This window comes from Schistocerca cancellata, chromosome 1 (assembly GCF_023864275.1).
Source record: "Schistocerca cancellata isolate TAMUIC-IGC-003103 chromosome 1, iqSchCanc2.1, whole genome shotgun sequence".
Taxonomy (NCBI): domain Eukaryota; kingdom Metazoa; phylum Arthropoda; class Insecta; order Orthoptera; family Acrididae; genus Schistocerca; species Schistocerca cancellata.
The window spans coordinates 610,365,458-610,390,359 of NC_064626.1; the positions used below are offsets into that span (position 1 = coordinate 610,365,458).

General features: G+C 39.7%; 1 protein-coding gene across 6 annotated transcripts in view; it reads right to left on the minus strand.

The window, feature by feature from the left end:
• The window catches only part of LOC126182569 (histone deacetylase 6), a 325,057-nt gene that overhangs the window by 14,758 nt on the left and 285,397 nt on the right, over positions 1-24,902 (minus strand). For all 6 annotated transcript variants that reach the window (XM_049924862.1, XM_049924864.1, XM_049924861.1 and 3 more), the window contains 2 exons: positions 23,586-23,744; positions 6,087-6,215 (listed from right to left, as the gene is read on the minus strand). In XM_049924862.1, coding sequence (XP_049780819.1) covers positions 6,087-6,215; positions 23,586-23,744 — 288 coding nt within the window. The remainder of the gene's footprint in view (positions 1-6,086; positions 6,216-23,585; positions 23,745-24,902) is intronic.

Here is a 24,902-nt window from a genome sequence, read left to right on the forward strand (position 1 = left end):
AAATAAAATAATTAGATTTAAACCCATCAACTGAATAAAACTAATGATCAAAGTTATTTCAATAAAGATTTAAAAATAAAAAATTTTCAAGTACTTTACAAGATTCAAACCCATAACCTTTTTCATGTGAAGACTATTCCTTACAGTTTACACTAAGCAACCAGTCTGTACAACATTCCCTTTTAAAGCTGCAGAGTATCATGCAAAAGACCAAACTTTTTTTTTTTATCAATTATTTGCAATGTGGGCCCCACCAGGGTGAATGGTTGCAGGATGTGATACATGGGCCCTTAAACTACATCACCATATACAGTACAGTACAACCCTGTTTTTTTACACTCTTGCACTTTGTGTTTTCTCCACTTTTTATGTTTATTTTTGTCAGACCCAACTGCAGTCCTATTCTCTCAATACAATGCTTCCCAATCTTTAACGATTACATGTTACAACATTTCCCACATTTTAAGTTTTCTCTGGCATTATCACGACCTTTAACACAGATTTTCAGACATATTTCTGCAAAAATTGCATTGTATTTCTGTTCAAAGTCAGCCTTCGAATAAAGCCGAAAATGCAGACTATATGCAAAGTTATAGATCGTATAAAATCATGTTACCACGGCTAGCAAGATTTTCATTGTCGGCCTGTTCAGTCACGGCCGTCTGTATTATAGGTTCACAGGGTTTGGAAAGGTGGGAAAGTACTCACGATCTGACAATAGTTACTCTGGTAGTAACCTTCATTCTGCTCATTGTGTTGTATTACAATAGCTTTCATTTAATTACAGTCATTTACACAAACACCACTTTTGAAGATAGCCTTCTCTACAATAGGCTTTACAAATTATTGTTACTGTCACACGAAATATGGTAGTCCATACCAAGTGCACAGTATTAGACTGGTACAACAGACAAAAAAATTTCTCCTCAAGATGCTCATAACTTACAAGACAATTTCCACCCTATTTCTTACCCAGAACTTCCCTGAGCCAAGTGACCTCCTTGTCACCAACAAGCTGTAGATTTCATGCTTACTGTTCTCTGTTTACAAAGACTGCCAAATTCAGTGTTTTAACTAACACTGTGTTACAGTCTTTATTTACCATAATTTTATAATTATTGTCAATAGTAAGTTACATATTAGGACACGAATTTCTTTTTAATGTGGTTTCATGAAAGACTTTTGATTCCATGTTTTATTTACACCACTGGATTGATCGGAACAAAGAGACAAACCGATGAGCACATTTGTGTGTGTAAGCACTCAGCCACTGCTTTTGTGATTATCACAAAGGTAGCGGTTGAGCAATAACATGCTCAAACAAGTTTCCTTTGTTCTGATCACATCCAAGGGTGTAAATAAAATATGGAAGCAAAATCTTCTGTGAAACCACATGAAAAAGATATTCGTATCCTAATATGAGACTTTTTATTGATAGTCATTATAAAATTAGGGTAAATAAAACTTGTCCCACAATATTAGTTAAAACACTATCGGCAGTGGTCGTGCATGGAGAACAATTGGCAAAAAATCTACAGCTTCTTGGCGACAAGGTCACTTGGCTCAGGAATGTCCTTGATGAGAATGAGGGCAGCAACTGTGTTTACATTACAGAGCATCTTGAGGAGGAATGTTTACATCTGACACTAGGGTGTATCAACCTAAGACTCTGTGCGTAGTAACGATTTGTAAAAGCACATTACAAAGACGTCCATCTTCAAAAATGGTGTTTATTTGTATAAATGACAATGAAAAAAAGTAAAGCTTTGTAACACAATGCAATGAGCTGAATGAAGGCTGCTACTAGAGTCATTATCATTAGATCGTTACAGTAACAACCTAATCAACAACATAATCAGACAGGGATTGGTGTTAGCTCTTTCGGCTTTACTCCACTCAGCTCGTATAGCCCGTTCCCCTTTTGCCTGCAGGAAAGTATATTTCTAGGTGTGACTAGGATTACCCAGTTAGACATCACGTACACTATGCACACATTCAAAAATAAACTTATGATTCATTCAGAAATCAACTTACAGAGAGTGTTCAAAAACCAACAAGGATGCGTTTCAAAATCATACGAATAATCGATAGACCAACGTGCGCTGGATGCTGGGCGCTTTGGGAAACAAGGATTTTTTTCTCCTCAAGAATATGAGGCCTTAGAACTTGAATGCACCTCGTATGTGACAGAAATAAAGAAATTTAAAAAATACTCAAACTAATTAAATGAATAAAAATGATGCTCAAAGTACTTGCGATGAAGAGAAAAGGAGTAGGTAGAATCTTCCAGGACTCAATACTGACAACCTTCAACATATCACCTTAATGTGTTACCTGTGGGGTACCCCTCTCCAGTATCTTCAGGCTTTAACGTATATTGAGACATTCTTTTTTTGTCAATTACTCCCAAAAGGCAGCTCACCAGGGTGAAGGGCTGCAGGGTGTGATACTTGGGGCCCTAACTTATACAACCATATGTTGTTGTTGTTGTTGTTGTTGTTGTTGTTGTGGTCTTCAGTCCAGAGACTGGTCTGATGCAGCTCTCCATGCTACTCTATCCTGTGCAAGCTTCTTCATCTCCCAGTACCTACCGCAGCCTACATCCTTCTGAATCTGCTTAGTGTATTCATCTTTTGGTCTCCCTCTACGATTTTTATCCTCCACGCTGCCCTCCAGTACTAAATTGGTGATCCCTTGATGCCTCAGAACATGTCCTACCAACCGATCCCTTCTTCTAGTCAATTTGTACCACAAACTCCTCTTCTCCCCAATCTTGTTCAATATCTCCTCATTAGTTATGTGATCTACCCATATAATATTCAGCATTCTTCTGTAGCACCACATTTCGAAAGCTTCTATTCTCTTCTTGTCCAAACTGTTTATCGTCCACGTTTCACTTCCATACATGGCTACACTCCATACAAATACTTTCAGAAACGACTTCCTGACACTTAAATCTATACTCAATGTTAACAAATTTCTCTTCTTCAGAAACACTTTCCTTGCCATTGCCAGTCTACATTTTATATCCTCTCTACTTCGACCATCATCAGTTATTTTGCTCCCCAAATAGCAAAACTCCTTTACTACTTTAAGTGTCTCATTTCCTGATCAAATTCCCTCAGCAGCACCCAATTTAAGTCGACTACATTCCATTATCCTCGTTTTGCTTTTGTTGATGTTCATCTTATACCCTCCTTTCATGACACTGTCCATTCCGTTCAACTGCTCTTCCAAGTCCTTTGCTGTTTCTGACAGAATTACAATGTCAACGGCGAACCTTGACGATTTTATTTCTTCTCCATGGATTTTAATACCTACTCCGAATTTTTCTTTTGTTTCCTTTACTGCTTGCTAAATATACAGATTGAATAACAACAGGGAGAGGCTACACCCCTGTCTCACTCCCTTCCCAACCACTGGTTCCCTTTCATGTCCCTCGACTCTTATAACTGCCACTTGGTTTCTGTACAAATTGTAAATAGCCTTTTGCTCCCTGTATTTTACCCCTGCCACCTTCAGAATTTGAAAGAGAGTATTCCAGTCAACATTGTCAAAAGCTTTCTCCAAGTCTACAAATGCTAGAAACGTAGGTTTGCCTTTTCTTGATCTATTTTCTAAGATAAGCCATAGGGTCAGTATTGCCTCACGTGTTCCCATATTTCTACGGAATCCAAACTGATCTTCCCCGAGGTCGGCTTCTACCAGTTTTTCCATTCGTCTGTAAAGAATTTGCGTTAGTATTTTGGAGCCGTGACGTATTAAACTGACAGTTCGGTAATTTTCACATCTGTCAACGCCTGCTTTCTTTGGGATTGGAATTATTATATTATTCTTGAAGTCTGAGGGTATTTCGCCTGTCTCATACATTTTGCTCACCAGATGGTAGAGTTTTGTCAGGACTGGCTCTCCCAAGGCTGTCAGTAGTTCTAATGGAATGTTGTCTACTCCCGGGGCCTTGTTTTGACTTAGGTATTTCAGTGCTCTATCAAACTCTTCACGCAGTATCATAACTCCCATTTCATCTTCATCTACGTCCTCTTCCCTTTCTATAACATTGCCCTCAAGTACATCACCCTTGTATAGTCCCTCTATATACTCCTTCCACCTTTCTGCTTTCCCTTCTTTGCTTAGAACTGGGTTTCCATCTGAGCTCTTGATATTCACACAGGTGGTACTCTTTTCTCCAAAAGTCTCTTTAATTTTCCTGTAGGCAGTATCTATCTTATCCCTAGTGAGATAAGCCTCTACATCCTTACATTTGTCCTCTAGCCATCTCTGCTTAGCCATTTTGCACTTCCTGTCGATCTCATTTCTGAGACGTTTGTATTCCTTTTTGCCTTCTTCATTTATTGCATTTTTATATTTTCTCCTTTCATCAATTAAATTCAGTATTTATTCTGTCACCCAAGGATTTCTACTAGCCCTCGTCTTTTTACCTACTTGATCCTCTGCTGCCTTCACTACTTCATCCCTCAAAGCTACCCATTATTCTTCTACTGTATTTCTTTCCCCAATTCTTGTCAATTGTTCCCTTAAGCTCTCCCTGAAACTCTGTACAACCTCTGGTTTAGTCAGTTTATCCAGGTCCCATCCCCTTAAATTTCCACCTTTTTGCATTTCTTCAGTTTTAATCTACAGTTCATGACCAATAGATTGTGGCTAGAGTCCACATCTGCCCCTGGAAATGTCTTACAATTTAAAACCTGGTTCCTAAATCTCTGTCTTACCATTATGTAATCTATCTGAAACCTATCAGTATCTCCAGGCTTCTTCCATGTATACAACCTTCTTTTATGATTCTTGAACCAAGTGTTAGCTACGATTAAGTTGTGCTCTGTGCAAAATTCTAGCAGGCGGCTTCCTCTTTCATTTATTACCCCCAATCCATATTCACCTACTACATTTTTTTCTCTTCCTTTTCCTACTATCGAATTCCAGTCACCCATGACTATTAAATTTACATCTCCCTTCACTACCTGAATAATTTCTTTTATCTCATCATACATTTCTTCCATTTCTTCGTCATCTGCAGAGCTAGTTGGCATATAGACTTGTACTACTGTTGTAGGCATGGGCTTCGTGTCTATCTTGGCGACAATAATGTGTTCACTATGTTGTTTGTAGCAGCTTACCCGAACTCCTATTTTTTTATTCATTATTAAACCTACTCCTGCATGACCCCTATTTGATTTTGTATTTATAATCCTGTATTCACCTGACCAAGAGTCTTGTTCCTCCTGCCACTGAACTTCACTAATTCCCACTATATCTAACTTTAACCTATCCATTTCCCTTTTGACATTTTCTAACCTACCTGCCAGATTAAGAGATCTGACATTCCGAACTTCGATCCGTAGAATGCCAGTTTGTTTTCCTCCTGATAAGGCCATCCTCCTGAGTAGTCTCTGCCCGGAGATCCAAATGGGGGACTATTTTACCTCCGGAGTATTTTACCCAAGAGGATGCCATCATCATTTATCCCTACATTAAACCTGCATGCCCTCGGGAAAAATTACGGCCATAGTGTCCCCTTGCTTTCAGCCGTTTGCAGTACCAGCAAGCAAGGCCGTTTTGATTAGTGTTACAAGGCCAGATCAGTCAATCATCCAGACTGTTGCCCCTGCAACTACTGAAAAGGCTGCTGCCCCTCTTCAGGAACCATACGTTTGTCTGGCCTCTCAACAGATACCCCTCCGTTGTGGTCGCACCTATGGTACGGCTATCTTTATCGTTGAGGCACACAAGCCTCCCCACCAATGGCAAGTCTATGGTTCATGTAAGTGTTTAAAAATCAGTTCCATCATTGGGGTTCCATATTTTTAAGATGGGTAAAAGAAATTGTCTGTGATCTTGTTAGTATAATGATTTTGGGACACCAAGGAAAATCTAAAGGAAAATACCTGGACCAGAAAGAAACCTCACTAATGAAGCACAACAATATTTAAAAATCAGATTAAGTAGATTCTTACTTGCAAGTATAATCAAGCTTTTCTATAACAGATGATTTTTACTTTAATAACAGAGACACTATAGACGGCAATAACAATCAACTTTAATCTGCTAATGATCACTGAAATTCAAACCTGGTTTTCAATATATGCTTCACATGCATAGCACCAGACTGAAATGTCAGAAAAACTGAGTGTGATTGGGTGTGACATTTCCATACCGTGCTCCACCATATGCCCATTTACGTATCGGCCACAGTGAACCTGAGAAAATAAAAGAACTTTACAATTTCCTTGAAGATGAACAGAGGTATAAAGTACTGGATGAAATGGACGAAGTCACTTCATTACTTATTACGTTGTTTGAAAGTTTTTACAAGTTAATTATTTCTACAATAAATCATCATAATCATTACCAGTGTAACTTTAATAAGAGTTTTCATTACATAATGTGCCTTTTAAGTATTACCACCTCACTTTTGATACAGTATTCTACATGCAGTGAGCTATATAATGATGCTTGTAAATATGGCACATTTATTTGCTGCTACTCACCATATGCTGAGCTGCAGATAGGCACGCAGTAAACAACCAACAAGCTGTCTGTCCATATGAATGGCCACCGACAAAATGAGACCAAAAAACAAATAGACCACCCTGTTTCTGAGCATGCTGCCCAACACACTGTTCTTCATTTCAATGACTGCTTCACAGCCTGTGCCATCTAGATCCTTCCCACTAACACCAGCTTTTCTGAATTGCACAGGTGAGAACTCTTCCTGCAATATATCCTATGTTTTGTAACCTTCCTGGCCTCAACCTTCATTACTCACTGTCCTTACCATCTAAACCCTTCCCTGTTCTCATTCCAGCACTACACAGCCCTCTATTCCACCAACGCACCCAGTCTTTTTACTTCTCTCCTTTTCTGCTACCACCGCTGCCCCCTCTCTCGCCCAACATCCATCCAACATATGGACTGTACCTAGCTGTCTTACCCTCTCTCCATGTCGTCCCTGCACACTCCAGCAGCAGCACTTCACCATTCCCCACCCTTACCCTATTACCCCTCCCCGCCCGCCCCTGCCTCTTCCTTACCCCCATCCAGTTGCCTCTTCCATCATGTGTTGCTTTTTTTAGTGTGGCTCCAGGTGTCAGAGACTGTGGTCGTGTGTGTGTGTGTGTGTGTGTGTGTGTGTGTGTGTGTGTGTGTGTGTGTTCTATTTTTGACAAAGGCCTTGTTGGCCAAAAGCTTTTTGTGATAGTCTTTTTGTTGTGCCTACCTGCAACTCAGCATCTCCACCATATGCTGAATAGCAACTATCCTTTTCATAATATTGTTATATTCCATCGTGGATTTCCCACTGTTTGGAATTGCATATTTATTTGTTTTGATCAACCTTTTACAATGACTCTTAACACTGAATACATAGTAATGTGACACATGATTCAAGGAAGTAACACATATTTAACACAAATATAGAATATTACCACAAATTGAGAAACCCACATGCAACAACTTAATTTATACATGTTCTGATATTCCAAATGTGTTAATGAAAATGGCATTAACTTTCCATATAGACTATTTGACTTCAATCGCCAGCATGATATGCTTTTTATATGCAGTCTAACATTTCAGTGTCTTTCTACCTGTGTTAGTATTATATTCATGAACAAGTGAATGGGCAGAAACCTGAGGGCAAAGTTTAGCAATAGGTCAACTGACCAGTTTCTGTAAAATAATTTTCCATATGTAGATCATCATCTGGTGCAAAGCATACCAAGGTACTCTTTCAACTATAGCGGAGCAATGAGTGTATCTCGCCGCCTTACAGTTGTGCTGCTATTCACCACAACAAACCCGAGTTCTACCCAAGTCATATTGTATCCTGCAATCACTTGAAAATGATACTTTCCCGTACACTACCAAGTCATCAGCAAACAATCACAGACAGTTGCTTGCCCTATCCATGAGATTGTTTGTGTGTGTGTAGGGAACAAGAGTTGTTTTATCACTATTCCTTACGGCACATTTGTTTCTGATGGTATACTTGCCATCCAGGACATTGTCCTGAGCTCTATTAGGTAATAGTTTGCATCGTGGCACTGTGTCAAATACTTTCCAGAAATCTAGGAATGTGGAAGCTGATTGTTGTCCTTTATCCATGGTTCACAGGATATAGTACCAGAAAAGGGCAAGCTGAGTTTCACACAAACGATGTTTTCTAAATCCTCAATTTGTGAACAGCTTTTCTCTCTCTCTCTCTCTCTCTCTCTCTCTCTCTCTCTCTCTCTCTTATTAAAAAAAAATATATATATATATTATTCACTGTTCCATTATTGCTTGGGATTTTATGCTGGGTGAAAGATTAGCACTAAATGCAAGCTAAGAAGGGGGCCAATGCCAAAGAGTACTCTCCCAAAAATGAACTGGGATTCAATCCAGAGCTGGCAGCTTATTTGTTGTAAACTCTTCAGTTTCCTTTCAATGCCAGGAATGGCTATTTCTATATCCTCCATATAGAAGCTTGAGCAGTAGTCAAACAATGGTATGTCTTCATGAACTTTCTTGTGAATGATTTCTTAAATGCAAAATTTAAAACTTCAGCTTTCCTTCTGGCATCATATATTGCCACATCAGACTGGTTGATGAGTGACTAAATGTGACTTTGATCCGCTTAGCAATCTTATATAGGACCAGAATTTTCTACAATTCGCAACATGATATTTCAATAAAATATAATGGTTGTAGTTGTTTTATTCTTTACATATAAGTCTTACCAACTTTTGCCTGCTGACATTCCTTCATCATTTTTAGAATCGAGAGTGGATCAATCACTGTCTGCCCATGATTTTTCAAATTTTCTGATTAAAGCACAGTGGTTCTTCTGTATTCTTTACCCACTTACTTCTCAAGACTGTGATTTACAATCCGTTTAAACTTTCCTCAAATTCCTCTACATCCATCATACTGGAAGTAAATTATGTCCAGTCACTGTCTAAGAAAGAAAGTAACGACTGCTTATCTGCTCTTTCTAGCATAAAAATTCTCCTGCCCTTGTTGTCACAGGTATTAATTTTAATAACCATTGCAGCTATGACAGCACCGTGAGCACTAGTTCCTGTCTATATACTGACACTTTTAATGAGGTCAGGACTGTTTTTAGCTACAAGGTCTAAAACAAGCTTTAGTACTCAGTCCCCCCACCACCTCAATCTCAACAATAATTGAGATTAAAGCGCACCGAACTTTCAAAGCAGGTAACAATTGAAGCAACCTTAACCTACACAGCATTCTCAATGGCATATCAGGTGTCTACATTATAAATAACATTAACTGTAGGTGACGTCTTTTGCTCACTCTTCATCTCATTGTAATCCACAGATACTGCTGCTGAGAAACCTAGTGCTGTAACATAGCCTGTCCATCTCAAATAGCTCCATAGAATGCTGCCAAGCTTAACACAGACATACAAAAGACAGTTCACCATAAATAGAGTAATGTGTTCTCAATACAAGAGCCACTGCAGCAAGGTCTGCAATTTAACCCAGGGCACTAGCAAGTTTGGTGATAAGAAACTTCACATCGTAAGTCCCCCTTTGTCAGCAAAATACTAGCAATGAAAATTCATCACAATTCAAGCCAGCTACTTCCAGTGTTCCTACAAGACATTCAGTGAGTTCAGCCAAAACTTATGTAACTGAGAAATCTACCGACAGTTCTTTGCACCGTGAAGTTTATCATCCCCATTAGATGAGGCTAACATTAAGACGAATGAATCTTTGAGAGTTAGATATAAGCTACTACGTATCCTATGGGAAATTCAATTGAGAAAACTGTTAAATTGAAAGGAGACAGGATGGCTGGCCTTTACTTATCTTCAAATACAAAATGTCGAGTACTGGCAAATCACTCAAAACAGAGAAAACTATTCCAAACTTGTACATTTCTGTCTCAAGGACAAAAGAAGGATTTGTTGGGAATGGTTGTAAAAGAGTTGCAGGTCACTCGGACCCCTGTTTGTGAGGACAAGTGTGTGTGTGTGTGTGTGTGTGTGTGTGTGTGTGTGTGTGTGTGTGTGTGTGTGTGTGTGTCAGTACTGTCGCTTATTGATTGATTTTATGTAAAATGAGATTTGGCTGCCAGCTTCAGTGACAAAAGTCTACATCAAGAAAGATGCCTTAGGCCAGAAATGGCCAAACTTTGGTGACCCACAGGCCTGATTCACGTACTTACTTCAGCTTGTGGTCCACCTCCTTATGGCGCAACAGCAACGCTCCTAGCTCTTGAAGTCAGAACTACAGAATTTGTGACCTTATGTTTATTGGCTAATACGTCAATATGAATGGCATCCTATTTGTGACTTGCCATCCCAACAAATTATGCCACAAAACACGTGTTTTTGAAAGTATATTCATTCTATGTTCACTCTGAGTTTCCTCTATGGGCCAGGTTGAAACCAGTCATGGGCTGGATGCAGTCTACAGGCAGCTGGTTGCCAACCAATGTCCTTGCATTTAGAAAGGGGGAAGGTAAATTTCGATTGGGAGAGAGAGTTCTGCTGTTGCGTGAAGTGCAATGAGTTCTTCACCGTGAGTTTGGTCCACAAAGATGTAATCAATAAATTTGTACAAAATCATGTGACCGCAGTTTCTCATTGTTGAGGAATGCCCCTTTCATGGAGCTCATGAAAAAGATTCTATGGGACCACCACAAATGAACCAACACTCTACAGTGGAGTGCGAACTGTACTGAAACCCGGCCAACAGATTTAATCTGATGTGACAGGTTTGAGTCACATTCTGGCACAAAGTTCTAATCTACCAGGAAGTCTCACGAGACACGGCCAGCCTGGTTCCTGTAGTCATTCCTCTGATACTTTTGTAGATCTGGCCCTCAGAAGGGAAGTAGTTATGGGTAAGAATGGTGTTAACTAGAGCGACAATAAGGAAGGTGAGTGGCCCTGTGTTTGTGAGATTTTGGTGTAGAGTGGGGATGGCTAAAGGTAAAAAGTAAGGTTTCAGGTTGGAAAGGAGTGGGAATAGGTCTGTGATGTTGCAGAAAGTGGTTGGTGTATCATGTAACACAGGAGGCTCTGTGGTGAGCTGGAGGTCTAGCAGCTGGGTTTCTCTCAAGCTGTGTTCTGAGTGACAAGCCCCTCCTTTCCAACCTTCCACCACCAATCTGTCCCCTCACCCTCTTTCCCAACTGTGGAAGTAAAATAAAAATTCCAAATGCCAGGAACACTCTCCCATTCTATATTTAAAAGTTCATCCACAGTGCCTGAAATTCTTCCTTCTGAAAGTAAGTGCAAGCGAAATATGCTGTCTCCTTCTAAAATGACAACTATGTATCTCATTCAATAACGATCAACATCAAGCTAAAAGTATTATATTACGCACCTGCTTTACATTGCACAAACAGTTCCCCTGTGGACATCCATCCATCAGATGTGGGTACAAGCAGACATATGGCTCCACTCAGTAGTAAGTTAGATAGTACCTCAGGACAGTGTCTCATGATTAATCAACAGTCGCCACTAATATGATGAACAAGCCCAAACAGACATTATAGAAGTTACTTATAGATGTCAGTCATTGTTCACTGGATCTACAAGCATACCAAAGTTTAAAGCAAATCCGTGCAACTGAACTCTGATCTATACTGTCAGGCACAATCTTCATACTCCAGTGGAGTATTGAAACTTTTATCAGCAAATCATTGTGAATTGTTACTAATCTGTGTTGTCATCTATTTTTGCCGTATCTGTTGCCAAACATTACTTGTCCCTGGGATGACTGTGTATAGTTGCTGTGATCATGCAAGCCATCTCATAATAGCAACTACTTGGTGCTAAGGGGTTCTCCTCCTGCCACTAAGTGTGTTTGGTGAAAACAACAAGTACAGTCTAGGAGGAACATTGAATGGAGAATTTCTCAAGCCATACTTGATATTCGAATATCCACTTTTTAAAATATTAGAACATTTAATTTTAGTTTCTTTCTTGTGTAGCTAAATACTACTGTACAGGAATGATGCTTTTTTTTGTATTATTCCTTTGGGAGATACAATGGTAATATACTTGGATTACAGATATAAATGCCAGAACACTACACACTATGAAATACACTACGAAAATAACACATAGCATGTGCATTCTAAGCTAGTGCAATAAACAAACTGCCAAGCAGAAATGGGTAAATAGGATATTAGTGGCATAACAGTAACTGTAATTATACATGGGAAATAAGAAACTGTATATGCCGCTGAAACTATCAATATACATGAAACATTAAACCAAAGTTAAACAAGATTTTTGTTTAAAAAGAAACTCATGAAACTGATAGTATTGTATATATCATGAGAAAGAAAGTCTCTCATATATTAGAGTTCCTGTGATTGCTGACATGAGGAAACATATCACTCTGAAACGAAACCTGTAGCACAGGTAAGATGCCAAATATTTTGCTTCTAATATTGTCAACAGCAGCATTACTAAGATTAAGTACTAGCTCAGCACGAAAAAATTCACAAATAATCGTCTCACTGGACAAACAAACAAGAAGTATGACAACTCCCTCCTAAGAAAATGATGTGGAAAGAGTGAAAAATGATGGAAAGAATGGTCATTCCAAACCAATCTATTATTAATTTCAGTTCCTTCCCACATGTGGTTTCTCAATCCATGGTTTAAATGGAGTTTCCTTCTGGCTGTAAATTTGTCCTTCCATTTTGCTATAGCTGTATCTATTCCTTTATCATCTTACAATGGAAAATCCAGGATGGAATAATGATAATAATATGAAGAAGATAAGACTGCTACTCACCATATAGTTGAGATGTCGAGTTGCACATGGGCACAGCAAAAGACTGTCAAACAGGTAAGCTTTCAGCATTATTCACTTCACATGGTCCTCCTCCACCCAACAAGTCACCTTCCTCAATGTTGAACTCCACTTCAAAGATGGTTACATCAGTACCTCTGCCCACATCAAACCTACTTAAAACACGAGCAATACCTCCCACTTCAACGAGCGAAGTGGCGCAGTGGTTAGCATACTGGACTCGCATTTGGGAGGACGACGGCTCAAACCCATGTCCAACCATCCTGAGTTAGGTTTTCTGTAATTTCCCTAAATCAGTCCAGGCAAATGCCAGGATGGTTCCTTTGAAAGAGCACAGCCGATTCCCTTCCCCACCCTTCCCTAATACATTGGGACCAGTGACCTTGTTGTTTGGTCGCCTCCCTCCAAATCAATCAACCAACCAACCTCCCACTTCTGACAGCTGCCACTCATTCCATACCACAGAGACCCTTCCATAAAGCCTAGTCACCCATGGCCGTCGCATCTGTAGTGATGAGCACGTCCTCTCGAAATATATCAACGGTCTCACTGAGTCCTTCACAGACTGTAATTAACCTCGCAAGCTTGTACAGAAACAGATTTCCCACATCTTATCTCTCCAGTCACCCACCACCTCCCAAAGTTCCACCTTCCAGTCACAGACAAGCATTCCCCTTGTGACTCAGTACCACCCAGGATTGGAGCAACTGAATCACATTGTCTGCCAGGGTTTCGACTACCTCTTGTCATGGCCTGGAATGAGGAATGTCCTACCCACTATCCTTCCCACCCATCCCACAGTGGTATCCGGTCACCCACGGAACCTCCACTACCCTCATCTTTCTTGACACAACTCCTGCTTCCAACTCTTGCCTCATTCAGGGTGTATACACAGATAGAGAAAAAGAATTTCCGGATTTTCCGGTTAAAAATACACATTTTCCAAGGTGTAAATACATTTTCTCTGTTTTAACTGAAGTATATTTTCCCTTGGAACTCTAAAATTTATCAATCCTTTGAATGGTAAAGGGTTTATACACTGGCCTAGAACTTCTTCCTATTACAAAAGAATAAATACGAATTCCACCAAACACAGCACATTAGTTTCCGAAGCAGTGAAAGCGAGATTGCGATGCACTTTTGTCAGTGAATCATGGCTCGCATCACATCTTGCAAGCCAATGACAGCAGATATTCAGAGCATAAGACACGTGATGTAGTCGGCCAACAGCAACTCAATGTTAAGTAGTGCACAGAAATAGGAAAACTTGCTGGTTTAAATTAATATGAACATAGTTACAAGAACAACTAAGCTTTGGCATATAATATTGGTCTGTTTTGCATTGTGCTACCCTTTAAGATATATCAAATCTGAAATGTGCCACGAAAGTTTTAAATAGTGACTTACATGTCTGGTCTTATGGGTCCGAAATTTTTCAAAGGAGCTGATCCTCAAAGTGTTAAGTTTTGAATGAGGGTCAAATGATGTGTGATTTAAGAAACTCATTAGACATTCTCACACACAACATAATTCATCTTGCATAAAGGAAATTTACTCTGAAAGTAACACTTCTCAAACCACCAACTACAATATTTTTCCTGTGAGCTGTTAGAAATACAAACAGTTGTGACGCCACACTCATCAAAAGCAGCTTTTTGTTATTAAGTATTGCATAGTCTTCATCCTAAAGAATGTGACATAATTTTCTGTCAGCAGACGCTTGCATGCATACTTCATTCTGTTGTCATAATTGGCACATTTTCTTTGCCAACGTACGTTCTATTTTGGTGATTTTCTCTTGTTTATGTTTTACTGCTACAGCATAATTCTGCAGGAGGAGGCTAAAGTAAAATTCTTTATTAGAGTATCAGTTCTTAACAGTCAAACATAGAAAAATTTAACTAAAAATTAGAACAATGAAAAATTCATGGAATTCTAAAAAGTTTCCAGGTTTTTCCCTAGGATGAAAAAATTCCTGGGATTTTCCTGGATTTCCTGGTTGTTGCAGGGTGCATACACCCTGTCATGGCTCGCATCCCTTTAATAGACATAGATGCAAGACCTGTCCCTCATATCCTCCCATCATCATCTACTCCAGTCCAGTCACAAACATCACCTATACAGTCACAGGCAGGGCTACCTGAGAAACCAGTCATGTGATCTATAATCTAAGCTGCAACCACCATGCTGCATTCTATATGGGCATGACAACCCGTAAGCTGTCTGTCCACATGAATGGCCACCAACAAACTGTGGCCAAGACACAGCTGGACCACCCAGTAGCTGAGCACGCTGCCCGACAAAACACTCTTCGATTTAATGACTGCTTCACAGCCTGTGCCATCTGGTTCCTCCCTACCAACTCCAGTTTTTCTGAACTGCACAGGTGGGAACTCTCCCTGCAACATTTCCTACATTCCCATAACCCTCCTGGCCTCAACGTTAGTCCCTGTCTATCACCCACTTATCTCCTTCTCTGTTTGCACTCCAACACTATATAGCCCTGTATTCCACCAACACACCCACAGTCGTTTTACTTCTCTCCATGTCTCCACTGCCCTTGCTCTCTGTCTAACCTCCCGACTGCACCTAGCTGCCTTAACCTCTCTCCACCTCTCCCTTCATGCTCCCACAAGCAGCATTTTACTATACTTCACCCTTACCCTGCTATCCCTTTCCCTCCACTCCCCAGACTACTACTTACCTCCACCACCCAGGTTGCTTCTCCCATCATCCTATCATGTAAAGCTGTTCGCGGTCTGGCCTCAGCAGCCAGAGACAGAGGTCGTGTATATGCGTGTGCTTTTTGTCTAATTCAGAAGAAGACCTTTTTGGCCAAAAGATAACTTGTTTGACAGTCTTCTTCTTGTGCCTTCCGCAACTCAGCATCTGCGCTATATGGTGAGTAGCCATCTATCATTTATCATCTTACAGGGATTGAGTAAAGGTGGACAAGAATATTATGTTCTTACAAAGTGAATCACAAAGTTCAATACGTCTGATATAAATATGGAAAAAATGCTGCTACCTGTATCAGTAAACCACTATCCTAGAACAATGTAACCAGTTGCAGGTTGCGTAACTAGTGAGTTCTATGGGCAATAAACATTTGATTTTTAATATTTTACATAATTATCGACCAAATTTAACTATTTAAAATGCTGTGTCTTGAGGCATGGTAGCTGACGGGGCACAAATACTCAGCCTACATTCATCCAGTATCTGAGAATGAGGGCACGTAGTAACTACCAAAAAACTTCATAAATTCAGACATTTCATAACATTTTTCTCCCTTACATGCTTGAAGTGAAATACTTAGCACATTAACTCATTTCTAAAATAATTAGACATTTGAAGCTGTTTTATATGAACTGCATCCAGAAGCTAAGTTCACATCATGTCCAGAGATGGCACAAGTTGTCGGATAGTAATGTACATGCACAGGAGTAGAGAGTAGGTGAAAATGCAGTTCAGTTTCAGTCTCGTGACAGCAGTAGATACCGCACAGTGCTAGAATAAAATGGCTGCTCTGATACTGTCTCCCAAAAACTTCAAAGTTTGTTCATTTATTTCTGCATGCTCAGAAACAGTCTCCAGCAGAGATCCATCCCCAGTTATCCCACACGTACGGAGACGACTTTATGAGTGACAGTGTGGTCAGACGATGGTGCAGGCAATTCATTGAAGGACAAACCAATATTCACAATAAAGAGCACACATGCCAATTATCCCTGGTGATACCATAACGGATGGGAAGTGTGGGGTATGCAAATTTGTGGAATCAGCATTTCAAAATTCTCTCGTCAATCCCTCAGATGTCTCACTCACTGTTACACGAAACTGTCTTCCTGGTGGCTTGGTTTTCATAAAGTGCATGCAAGATAGGTTCCAAGGCAACTGACAGAGACACAAAACCAACAGTCTGGCCCTAGCATTGACATTCCTAAAGCAGTATGCAGAGAAAGGTGACAAATTTCTCAATCATGTTGTCACTTTGGACGAAACGTGCTTCGCATGTCACACCAAAAACCAAACAACAATCCATGCTTTGGCAGCGTAGTGGTTCACCTGTGAAGACCAAATTGAAGCAGATAGTCTGTCAAAAATCGTGTGAACTGTCTTTTGGGATCAACGTGGTGCCCTGTGAGAGTTTTTACTGCAAGGAGAGACATGAATGCTGATTGCTATTGTGAGACACTGAAAAATCTGAGAAGAGTGATCCAGAACTAGAGATGAGGGATACTGACAAGAGGCAATATGATTGTACATGATAATGTCAGACACCATACAATAATGTCCCAAGAAACGTGTTGAATCAGTATGGAAGAGAGATCTTCAACCATCAACCCAAAAGCCTCAACCTTGTCCCTAGTGGCTTTCATCTTGTCCATCTCGTGAAGTGATTTCTGGCAGGAAAACATTTCCATAATGACGCTGAGATGCAGACTGATGTACCTTCATGACTCTGGATGTTGGCAACAGACTCCTATGATATAGGCATACAAATAATGGTGCATCATTGTGTTAAATGACTCAACAATCGTGGTGTCTATGCTGAGAAGTATCCACTGAATCTACACTATGTGATCAAAAGTATGCAGACACCTGGCTGAAAATGATTTACAAGTTTGTGGTGCCCTCCATCGGTACTGCTGGAATTCAATATGGTGTTGGCCCACCCTTATCCTTGATGACAGCTTCCACTCTCGCTTGTATACGTTCAATCACGTGCTAGAAGGTTTCTTGGGGAATGGCAGCACATTCTACACGGACTGCTGCACTGAAGAGAGGTATCAATGTTGGTCGATGAGGCCTGGCACTAAGTCGGTGTCCCTAAACATCCCAAAGGTGTTCTATACGATTCAGGTCAGGACTCTATGTGCATGTCAGTCCTTTACATGGATGTTATTGTCGCGTAAACACTCCACCATAGACCGTGCACAAAGGAACAGGTGCTCGATCGTATTGAAAGATGCAGTCGCCATCCCCAAATTGCTCTTCAACAGTGGGAAGCAAGAAGGTGCTTAAAACATCAATGTAGGCCTATGCAGTGATACTGCCAAGCAAAACAAGAAGGGGTGCAAGCCCCCTCCATGAAAAACATGACCACACCATAACACCACTTCCTCCAAATTTTACCGTTGGCACTACACATGTTGGCAGATGACATTCGCCAGGCATTCACCATACCCACGCCCTGTCATCAGATCTCCACATTGTGTACCGTGATTTGTCATTCCACACAACGTTTTTCCACCGTTCAATTTTCCAATGTTTACCGTATTTACTCAAATCTAAGCCGCACTTTTTTTCTGGTTTTTATAATCTAAAACACCGCCTGCGGCTTAGTATCGAGTGCAAAGTAAGCGGAAGTTCTGAAAAATGTTGGTAGGTGCCGCCACAACTAACTTCTGCCGTTGAATATATGTAGCGCTACACAGGCATGCTTTGCAGGCACAAAGATAAATACTGGCGCCTAAACCTCTGTGTCAGTAAAAAAGGGTCGAAGACGAGCTTTTTTTCTCTGCCCCGAGTTTCGACCACTGCATTTTCATACACTATCCAACGAAGTAAATACAAATTCAGTATTGTTCATCTTCGAATGTAGCAGCATTTCAATGTACTACGAAAATTCGACTGGAAAGACTGTGTGGGATGTTAGTCAATATGGCCAACTCTACATCCTGAATTTTTTCCTACCTGTGAGAAGAGATGGTCGCTAATAGGAGCTTTTATGAATTGTGAATCACATGCAGTATTCTCTTCGCCATAAGACTAATACGAATATAAACATTTTGCCATGTATTCTTTCATGTTTGCTGCTATCTCATTTAAATCCTGTCTGCCTAATAAACTACAAAATTAGAGTGAGACAATAGCAAAAGCGGAAGAATATACATATCATGTCATGTTGATATTCGTATTATTCTTATGCCGAATAGTGATACAGTCAGAAATGAAGCACGACAACTGACTAGATTTTTAAATCTAAGATGACTCTAATTTCTGTGCAGAATGTAATGTACTAAAGAGGCGCCTGCAAAAATTTTCAAACGGAGAAAATTTTTCGCTAAACTCTTGTTCAGAACATCTTCTATCATACGCAGTCTATTGTTTGGTTCTTGTTGATCATTATCAAAGAAAGCAGCAGTGTAAGTAGCAACAAATAGCAGTCTCTTGCCATTGTTTCCCTAATGAGACAATTCCTCTTTTTTTATTGTAAGCGGCGGTAGCGCACATAAAAGCAAGCCATGCCACGAGCGGCGACAGGCCGTAAACACTCATTATCAGAATGCGACAAACAATGGATGACACAGTACAGTAATGCATTTTCAGCTTAGAATGACGTAAACACCTATAACAAAGAGAACGGCACTTACCAGATCAAAGAAAAATAAGCAATCAATTCAAACCAGACGAAGCATGTGAAAAAGGAAGGGTACCCGTATAAATATGGACAGAGCGCCTGATGCACAACAGTGGCTACCTGGTAAAGCTTAACTGCTAAGCTTACGACTCGAACCAAACTACTGTAGGTATCTCGTCATTCATTCGACCTAAATTGTGTCTCATATTACAATGGACCAACTTTGTTTCGATTTGGAGGTGCGGCCTAAAACTTTTCTCTCTCCTTGAATTTCGAGTGTCAAATTTCAGGTGCAGCTTAGATTCGGCCAAATTTTATTTTTTCCTTGATTTTGAGTCTCATTTTTCAGGTGCGGCTTAGATTCGAGTAAATACGGTAGCTCCTTACACCAAACAAGGCGTCGTTTGACATTTACCAGCATGATGTGTGGCTTATGAGCAGCCACTCAACCATGAAATCCAATTTTTCTCACCTCCCACCTGTCATAGTACTTGAAGTGGATACTGATGCAGTTTGGAATACCTGTGTGATGGTCTGGGTAGATGTCTGCCTATTACACATTATGATCCTTTTCAACTGTGAGCGGTCTCCGACAGTCAACGGACGAGGTCGACCTATATGCTTTTGTGCTGTATGTGTCCCTTCACGATTCCACTTCAATATCACACTGGAAACGGTGGACCTAGGAGTGTGGAGATCTCGCATACAGACATATGACACAAGCAACAACCAATCACCTGATGACGTCTGAAGTCCGTGAGTTCCGCAGAGTGCCCCATTCTGCTCTCTCACAATGTCTTATGACTACTGAGGTCACTGATATGGAGTACTTGGTAGTAGTTGGCAGCACAAGTCACCTAATATGAAAAACATATGTTTTTGGGGGTGTCCAGATAATTTTGATCACATATTGTAAATATGCCAATAAATATTTATTATTTAGTGATATCTTTGTTTTCTATATTGGTCACCAGAATTTACCTTCTGGACACACCTAATAGGTGAGAGTTTGATTGTTTAAACAATCAAGGATTTGCTGTAATATTTTGAAACATAATGTCTGAAAAGTAAAATTATGAGTTTTGTACAGGGTCTTTCATAAGTACCTCCGGGGTTTCAGAAGAAGACCACCTGAAGAATACAAGCCATACAGGTGATGTGCATGACGGAGTACCAAGTTTTGTTGTGTGTGTGTGTGTGTGTGTGTGTGTGTGTGTGTGTGTGTGTGTGTGTGTGAGAGAGAGAGAGAGAGAGAGAGAGAGAGAGAGAGAGAGAGGTCTATCTGCAGGCATGGCTAAAAAGATGCAACCATACAAAACATCTGCCCCTTAGTGATGCATTCTACAACTATGCCACAACATATATTATGAACTGAGACTTGGAGAGATACTCTGTCCACTGACACTTGTCATTAGTATTGCAGTTTTCACACTGTCTTTTGAAATGCTGGAGGTGCATACAAATAACTAGGACCTGGAAATATGAATTTGCAATAAATACGAACACAGACGCAAATTTTGCCTCAAAATACAGAGATGTGAAACTACCTAATAAAGACTGTTTCATACCTAACTGCATCTACATGAATATTTTATTAGAGATAATTTAAATACATTTATTTTCTGCATACAAATATGGAAAATGTAATCAATTTTCAGTTACTGGAACTATTCATCACCTGGCGAAGGTAATTGTAACGGATCTGGGGAGCAGTTGTAATGGATCTGGGAGATATGTTATTTTTCTTACCGTATTTATCGATACCAAATTGTGAATGTTTTCTTATAATTTTTGTCAGAATATTTTTTATTATAATTTGCTTAATTTAAGTAAATAAAAAATAGTGATCATATTTTCAACTTGTGTCTTAGCCGGGATGCCATATTTCATAATCTACATAAGAACACGTTCGCAAAATAAAAACCACAAGTGCATGTAGGACTCCTGCTCTAATGGATCTACGTATATAAATAGTTCATCCATAGGTTATGATGAGTGATTTTATGAATATCAAGATATGGCCGTATCTTTTGATTGTGTTGTCTTAGAAGCTTAAATTTTTTACACCGTCAAGAAAGTGTACACGTAAGTATTTGAAATGCATTTCAACTTGAGACCATGACACATTCCTGAGATAACAGATGGACAAACAGGTGGACAACAAATTGATCCTACAGGGACTCCATATTTACCGAATGGAGTACAGAACGCTAAATAGTGCGCAAATGCAATTTATAAAGGTCCCTGAAAAGAATTAAACTTGTTTCTCTAATTTGTTGTTTCCTTTGCACAGGTTTGTAAAAGAAGCAAGTATATGTATCAACAAAGTTTATCAAAGTTTAACCTCAATTTTAAAGCCCCAAAAGATTTTGATATCGATTAAAAGCATTTCTTGCAATGTGTATTTAAAAATTTAAAAAAAGGAGGGGGAGAGGGTGTGTGTGTGTGGGGGGGGGGGGGGGGGGGGGGCAAGACACTGGTGCAGGGAATGGTTGAAATTGAAAGAAAAAGCTAATGAATGTGCATTAATATTTGACAAAAATGGAACATGCACCACACACATCACCTGTGGAAGAAATTGAGAGCTTCCATTTTTATTTTATTTTATTGCATTCCCATCTGTACATTGTACGATTTTCTTCTTAATGTGTTCCAGCCTAATACAAGGCTGTAAAAGATGTAATACCTCTCCCATTTTGGTAACTATCAGTGCACTTTTGTTTTTATCCATATATTCTATTGGCTGTAGTTTCCACAATATTGTAAACCCATGATACGGTGAGAAAATCTCTTTCTCACTCAACATGTGTGGTGAAACATCATAAACAACACCAAACATCTCATCAAATCAGCCGTCAATCAAAATTCCTCTCAAAAACATAAAACATCATCAGTGCTTAGCAAACACAGCAAGCAGAGCTGCACTCTACCACATAATATGGCAAATCACTGAAGTTGACAAACTGTTTGTTTGTTTGTTTGTTTGTTTACAATGGCGTAAAGAATCACATTGTGTAATGCGACATGGGACTTTGTTGTTGGACCTAGCATTTTTTAGAACACAGAAATGTGTACATTTGTCCACTAGCTGAAACGCAAAAGTTAGTGTAAAATGGCAGTTTTAGGTGGTGGTTATTTTGAACTATGGTTGTGTCAAATACTAGAAGAGATCGGGCCTGAACTACCTCATTTATGACATCGTGAACCGAGGTATGCAACTGCACAGCATCCATTCCTGAATGCTTTGCGCTGTGCATTCTTTTCATATCTTGAAATGATTGAAGAGACCTGCGAGAGACAGGCGGGGCTTTTTCCCTCCACACCATTCCTCCAGCAGCCATAATTCTACTTTCTTCACACACGAGGCAGACTGCCAATTTACAGTATCCATACTCTGCACCACACCAACCAGAGAACAAAATCTGTGAATATGTACTCTGATGAGGCTGAGTCATACTTTCAGTTCTACTTCTATGCTAAAAACCTTGTCAGTCATGAAAGGTCAAAATCAATATTCTGCCTTTATCAAACTGAGTGCGAATAGAGAAATCATGTCCAGAAACAAATCAGTGAACATAATCTGTTCACTGGCAGGAAAATTTTGGTCCTTCTCAACAGAAAAAGCTTACATAGAGCAAAAAGAAGAAAACAAGCAAAAGCCATTTCAGTGATAAAAGCAAACATTCCAATACAAAAGCTCCACATCACTATTATTTTGAACAGTCAATTTCAAAGTAGTGTGGCAATTTCAGGCATGTATCGTGACAAACTTTCAAATTTGTACATCTAATCATTTACAAAGAAAAATAATTTAGATGCACAATTAAAAGACACTTAGACACAAGCTTTCGGCCACAGCCTTCATCAGAAAAAGAAAGAGAAATACACATCAATCACTCACAAGCAAGCGCACTTCACACACACGACCCCAAACTTTGGCCAGAATGCAAGATTATTTAGCCCAAGCTGCCAGATCCAGAGTTGGCAGTCATGTGTGTGTGAGGTGTGGTTATTGGATGGCGTGTGTTTCTTTTTCTGATGAAGGCTGTGGCCAAAAGCTTATGTGCAAGTGTCTTTCAACTGTGCCTAATTTCAACTTAATGCGTCATCTTTATGGTAAGTAGCAATACATTTTGTCTTACATTTTTGATGTTCTGACCTGGAGTTTCCGCTGTGTAATAATTTAGATGCGAATTTTGCCAGAAATGGATGCAAATCTTGTGGAAAATAAAGATACTACATTTCAAATTACCCTCTTACATTACAAATAACCCTCTATTTATGTGATCCATGTGGTATGAAGTTCTGAATAACACATTTTTGTAGTGATCAAAATAAACACATCTACACAGCTCACTGTACACAAGATGATAATATTTTAAATACACACATATATAAGTGCAGTGTTATAAACTTACAGTATAACATTCAAGACAAATCCAATTCTCTCTTGTTGATCCACACTCAAGACAAGGTAGAGTGCAGTTTATTCCACATGGAGGCACTTCTCTTACACGATCCAAGTGAGGACAACCAGGCAATGGTACAACAGCAAACATTTCTCCAGCCACCAACATCTGCAAAAAACATTATTATGAAGGCAATACTTCCATATATAGCTTGTTTAGTTCATTCCTTTAGGCAATGTGTTCCTCAGAACCTGTCATGAAGGACAACATTGATAGATGCGGAAAGAGTCAAAGCATATGCTAATAAAGAGAAGCAGCTGTACGCTGTACTAACAATTACACATCAATCTGTCTTCAAAAGACTATAAATCAACCAACTGAAACTAGCAAATACTGCTCCTACTTAATAAAAAAAGTAGTTGCTTTTTCCAGTGATACAAAGTAGCCTATATTACCAACATGACTACACTGATTACCACCAAAGAATGACACTAACTACCTCTGTTGACAAGAGTTTTCCATTCTTCGACGAAGACTTTCAGATTAGTACTTAATTTTAATTTACTTGCTTAAGGCAAGAAGAAAAACACTTTGTGTGCCACAGATACAATACTGATATCAAAGAAATTTTGTATTTGTTATTGATACATGCTTTGAAATGATCAAAGTCAAGTGGCAAAATGAGTTGTGGAATAGTTTTCAGCATATAGATCATTGAAGCAGTTGTGTTGTCTGTCTGTTTATTCAAACAGACAAAACAGAATACCATGCATTCATCAACAGAAACTCATCCTAACAACTGAAAGTCCAAGATGGAATAACAATATAGATAGGCTGATAGTCACCACATAGAGGAGGCATTGAGTTACAGACAGGCACAATGAAAAATAATGCAACAAATATTCAACTTTTGGAATAAGTCCTTCATCAGAAGTAGAAAAATCACATACGTTCGAAGAAGCACAACTCATACACTCATGGCCACTGCCATCTTTGGGCACTAAAGTCCGACTGCAGTCTCCTTACAACCTGGAGATGACAGTCACTCCACCCCCTCCCTCCCCCCACCCCCGCCCCCCTTTCCTCTCTCTCTCTCTCTCTCTCTCTCTCTCTCTCTCTCTCTCTCTCTCTCTCTCTGTGTGTGTGTGTGTGTGTGTGTGTGTGTGTGTGTGTGTGTGTGTGTGTGTGTCACTTCTGATAAAGGTCTTAGCCTGAAAGCTGAAAACTTCTAGCACTCTCTTTCACTGTGCCTGTCTGCAGCTCAATACTTCCTCTTTGTGGTGAACAGCAATCTATCCTTTCCACATTGATGAAAATTTATATGCA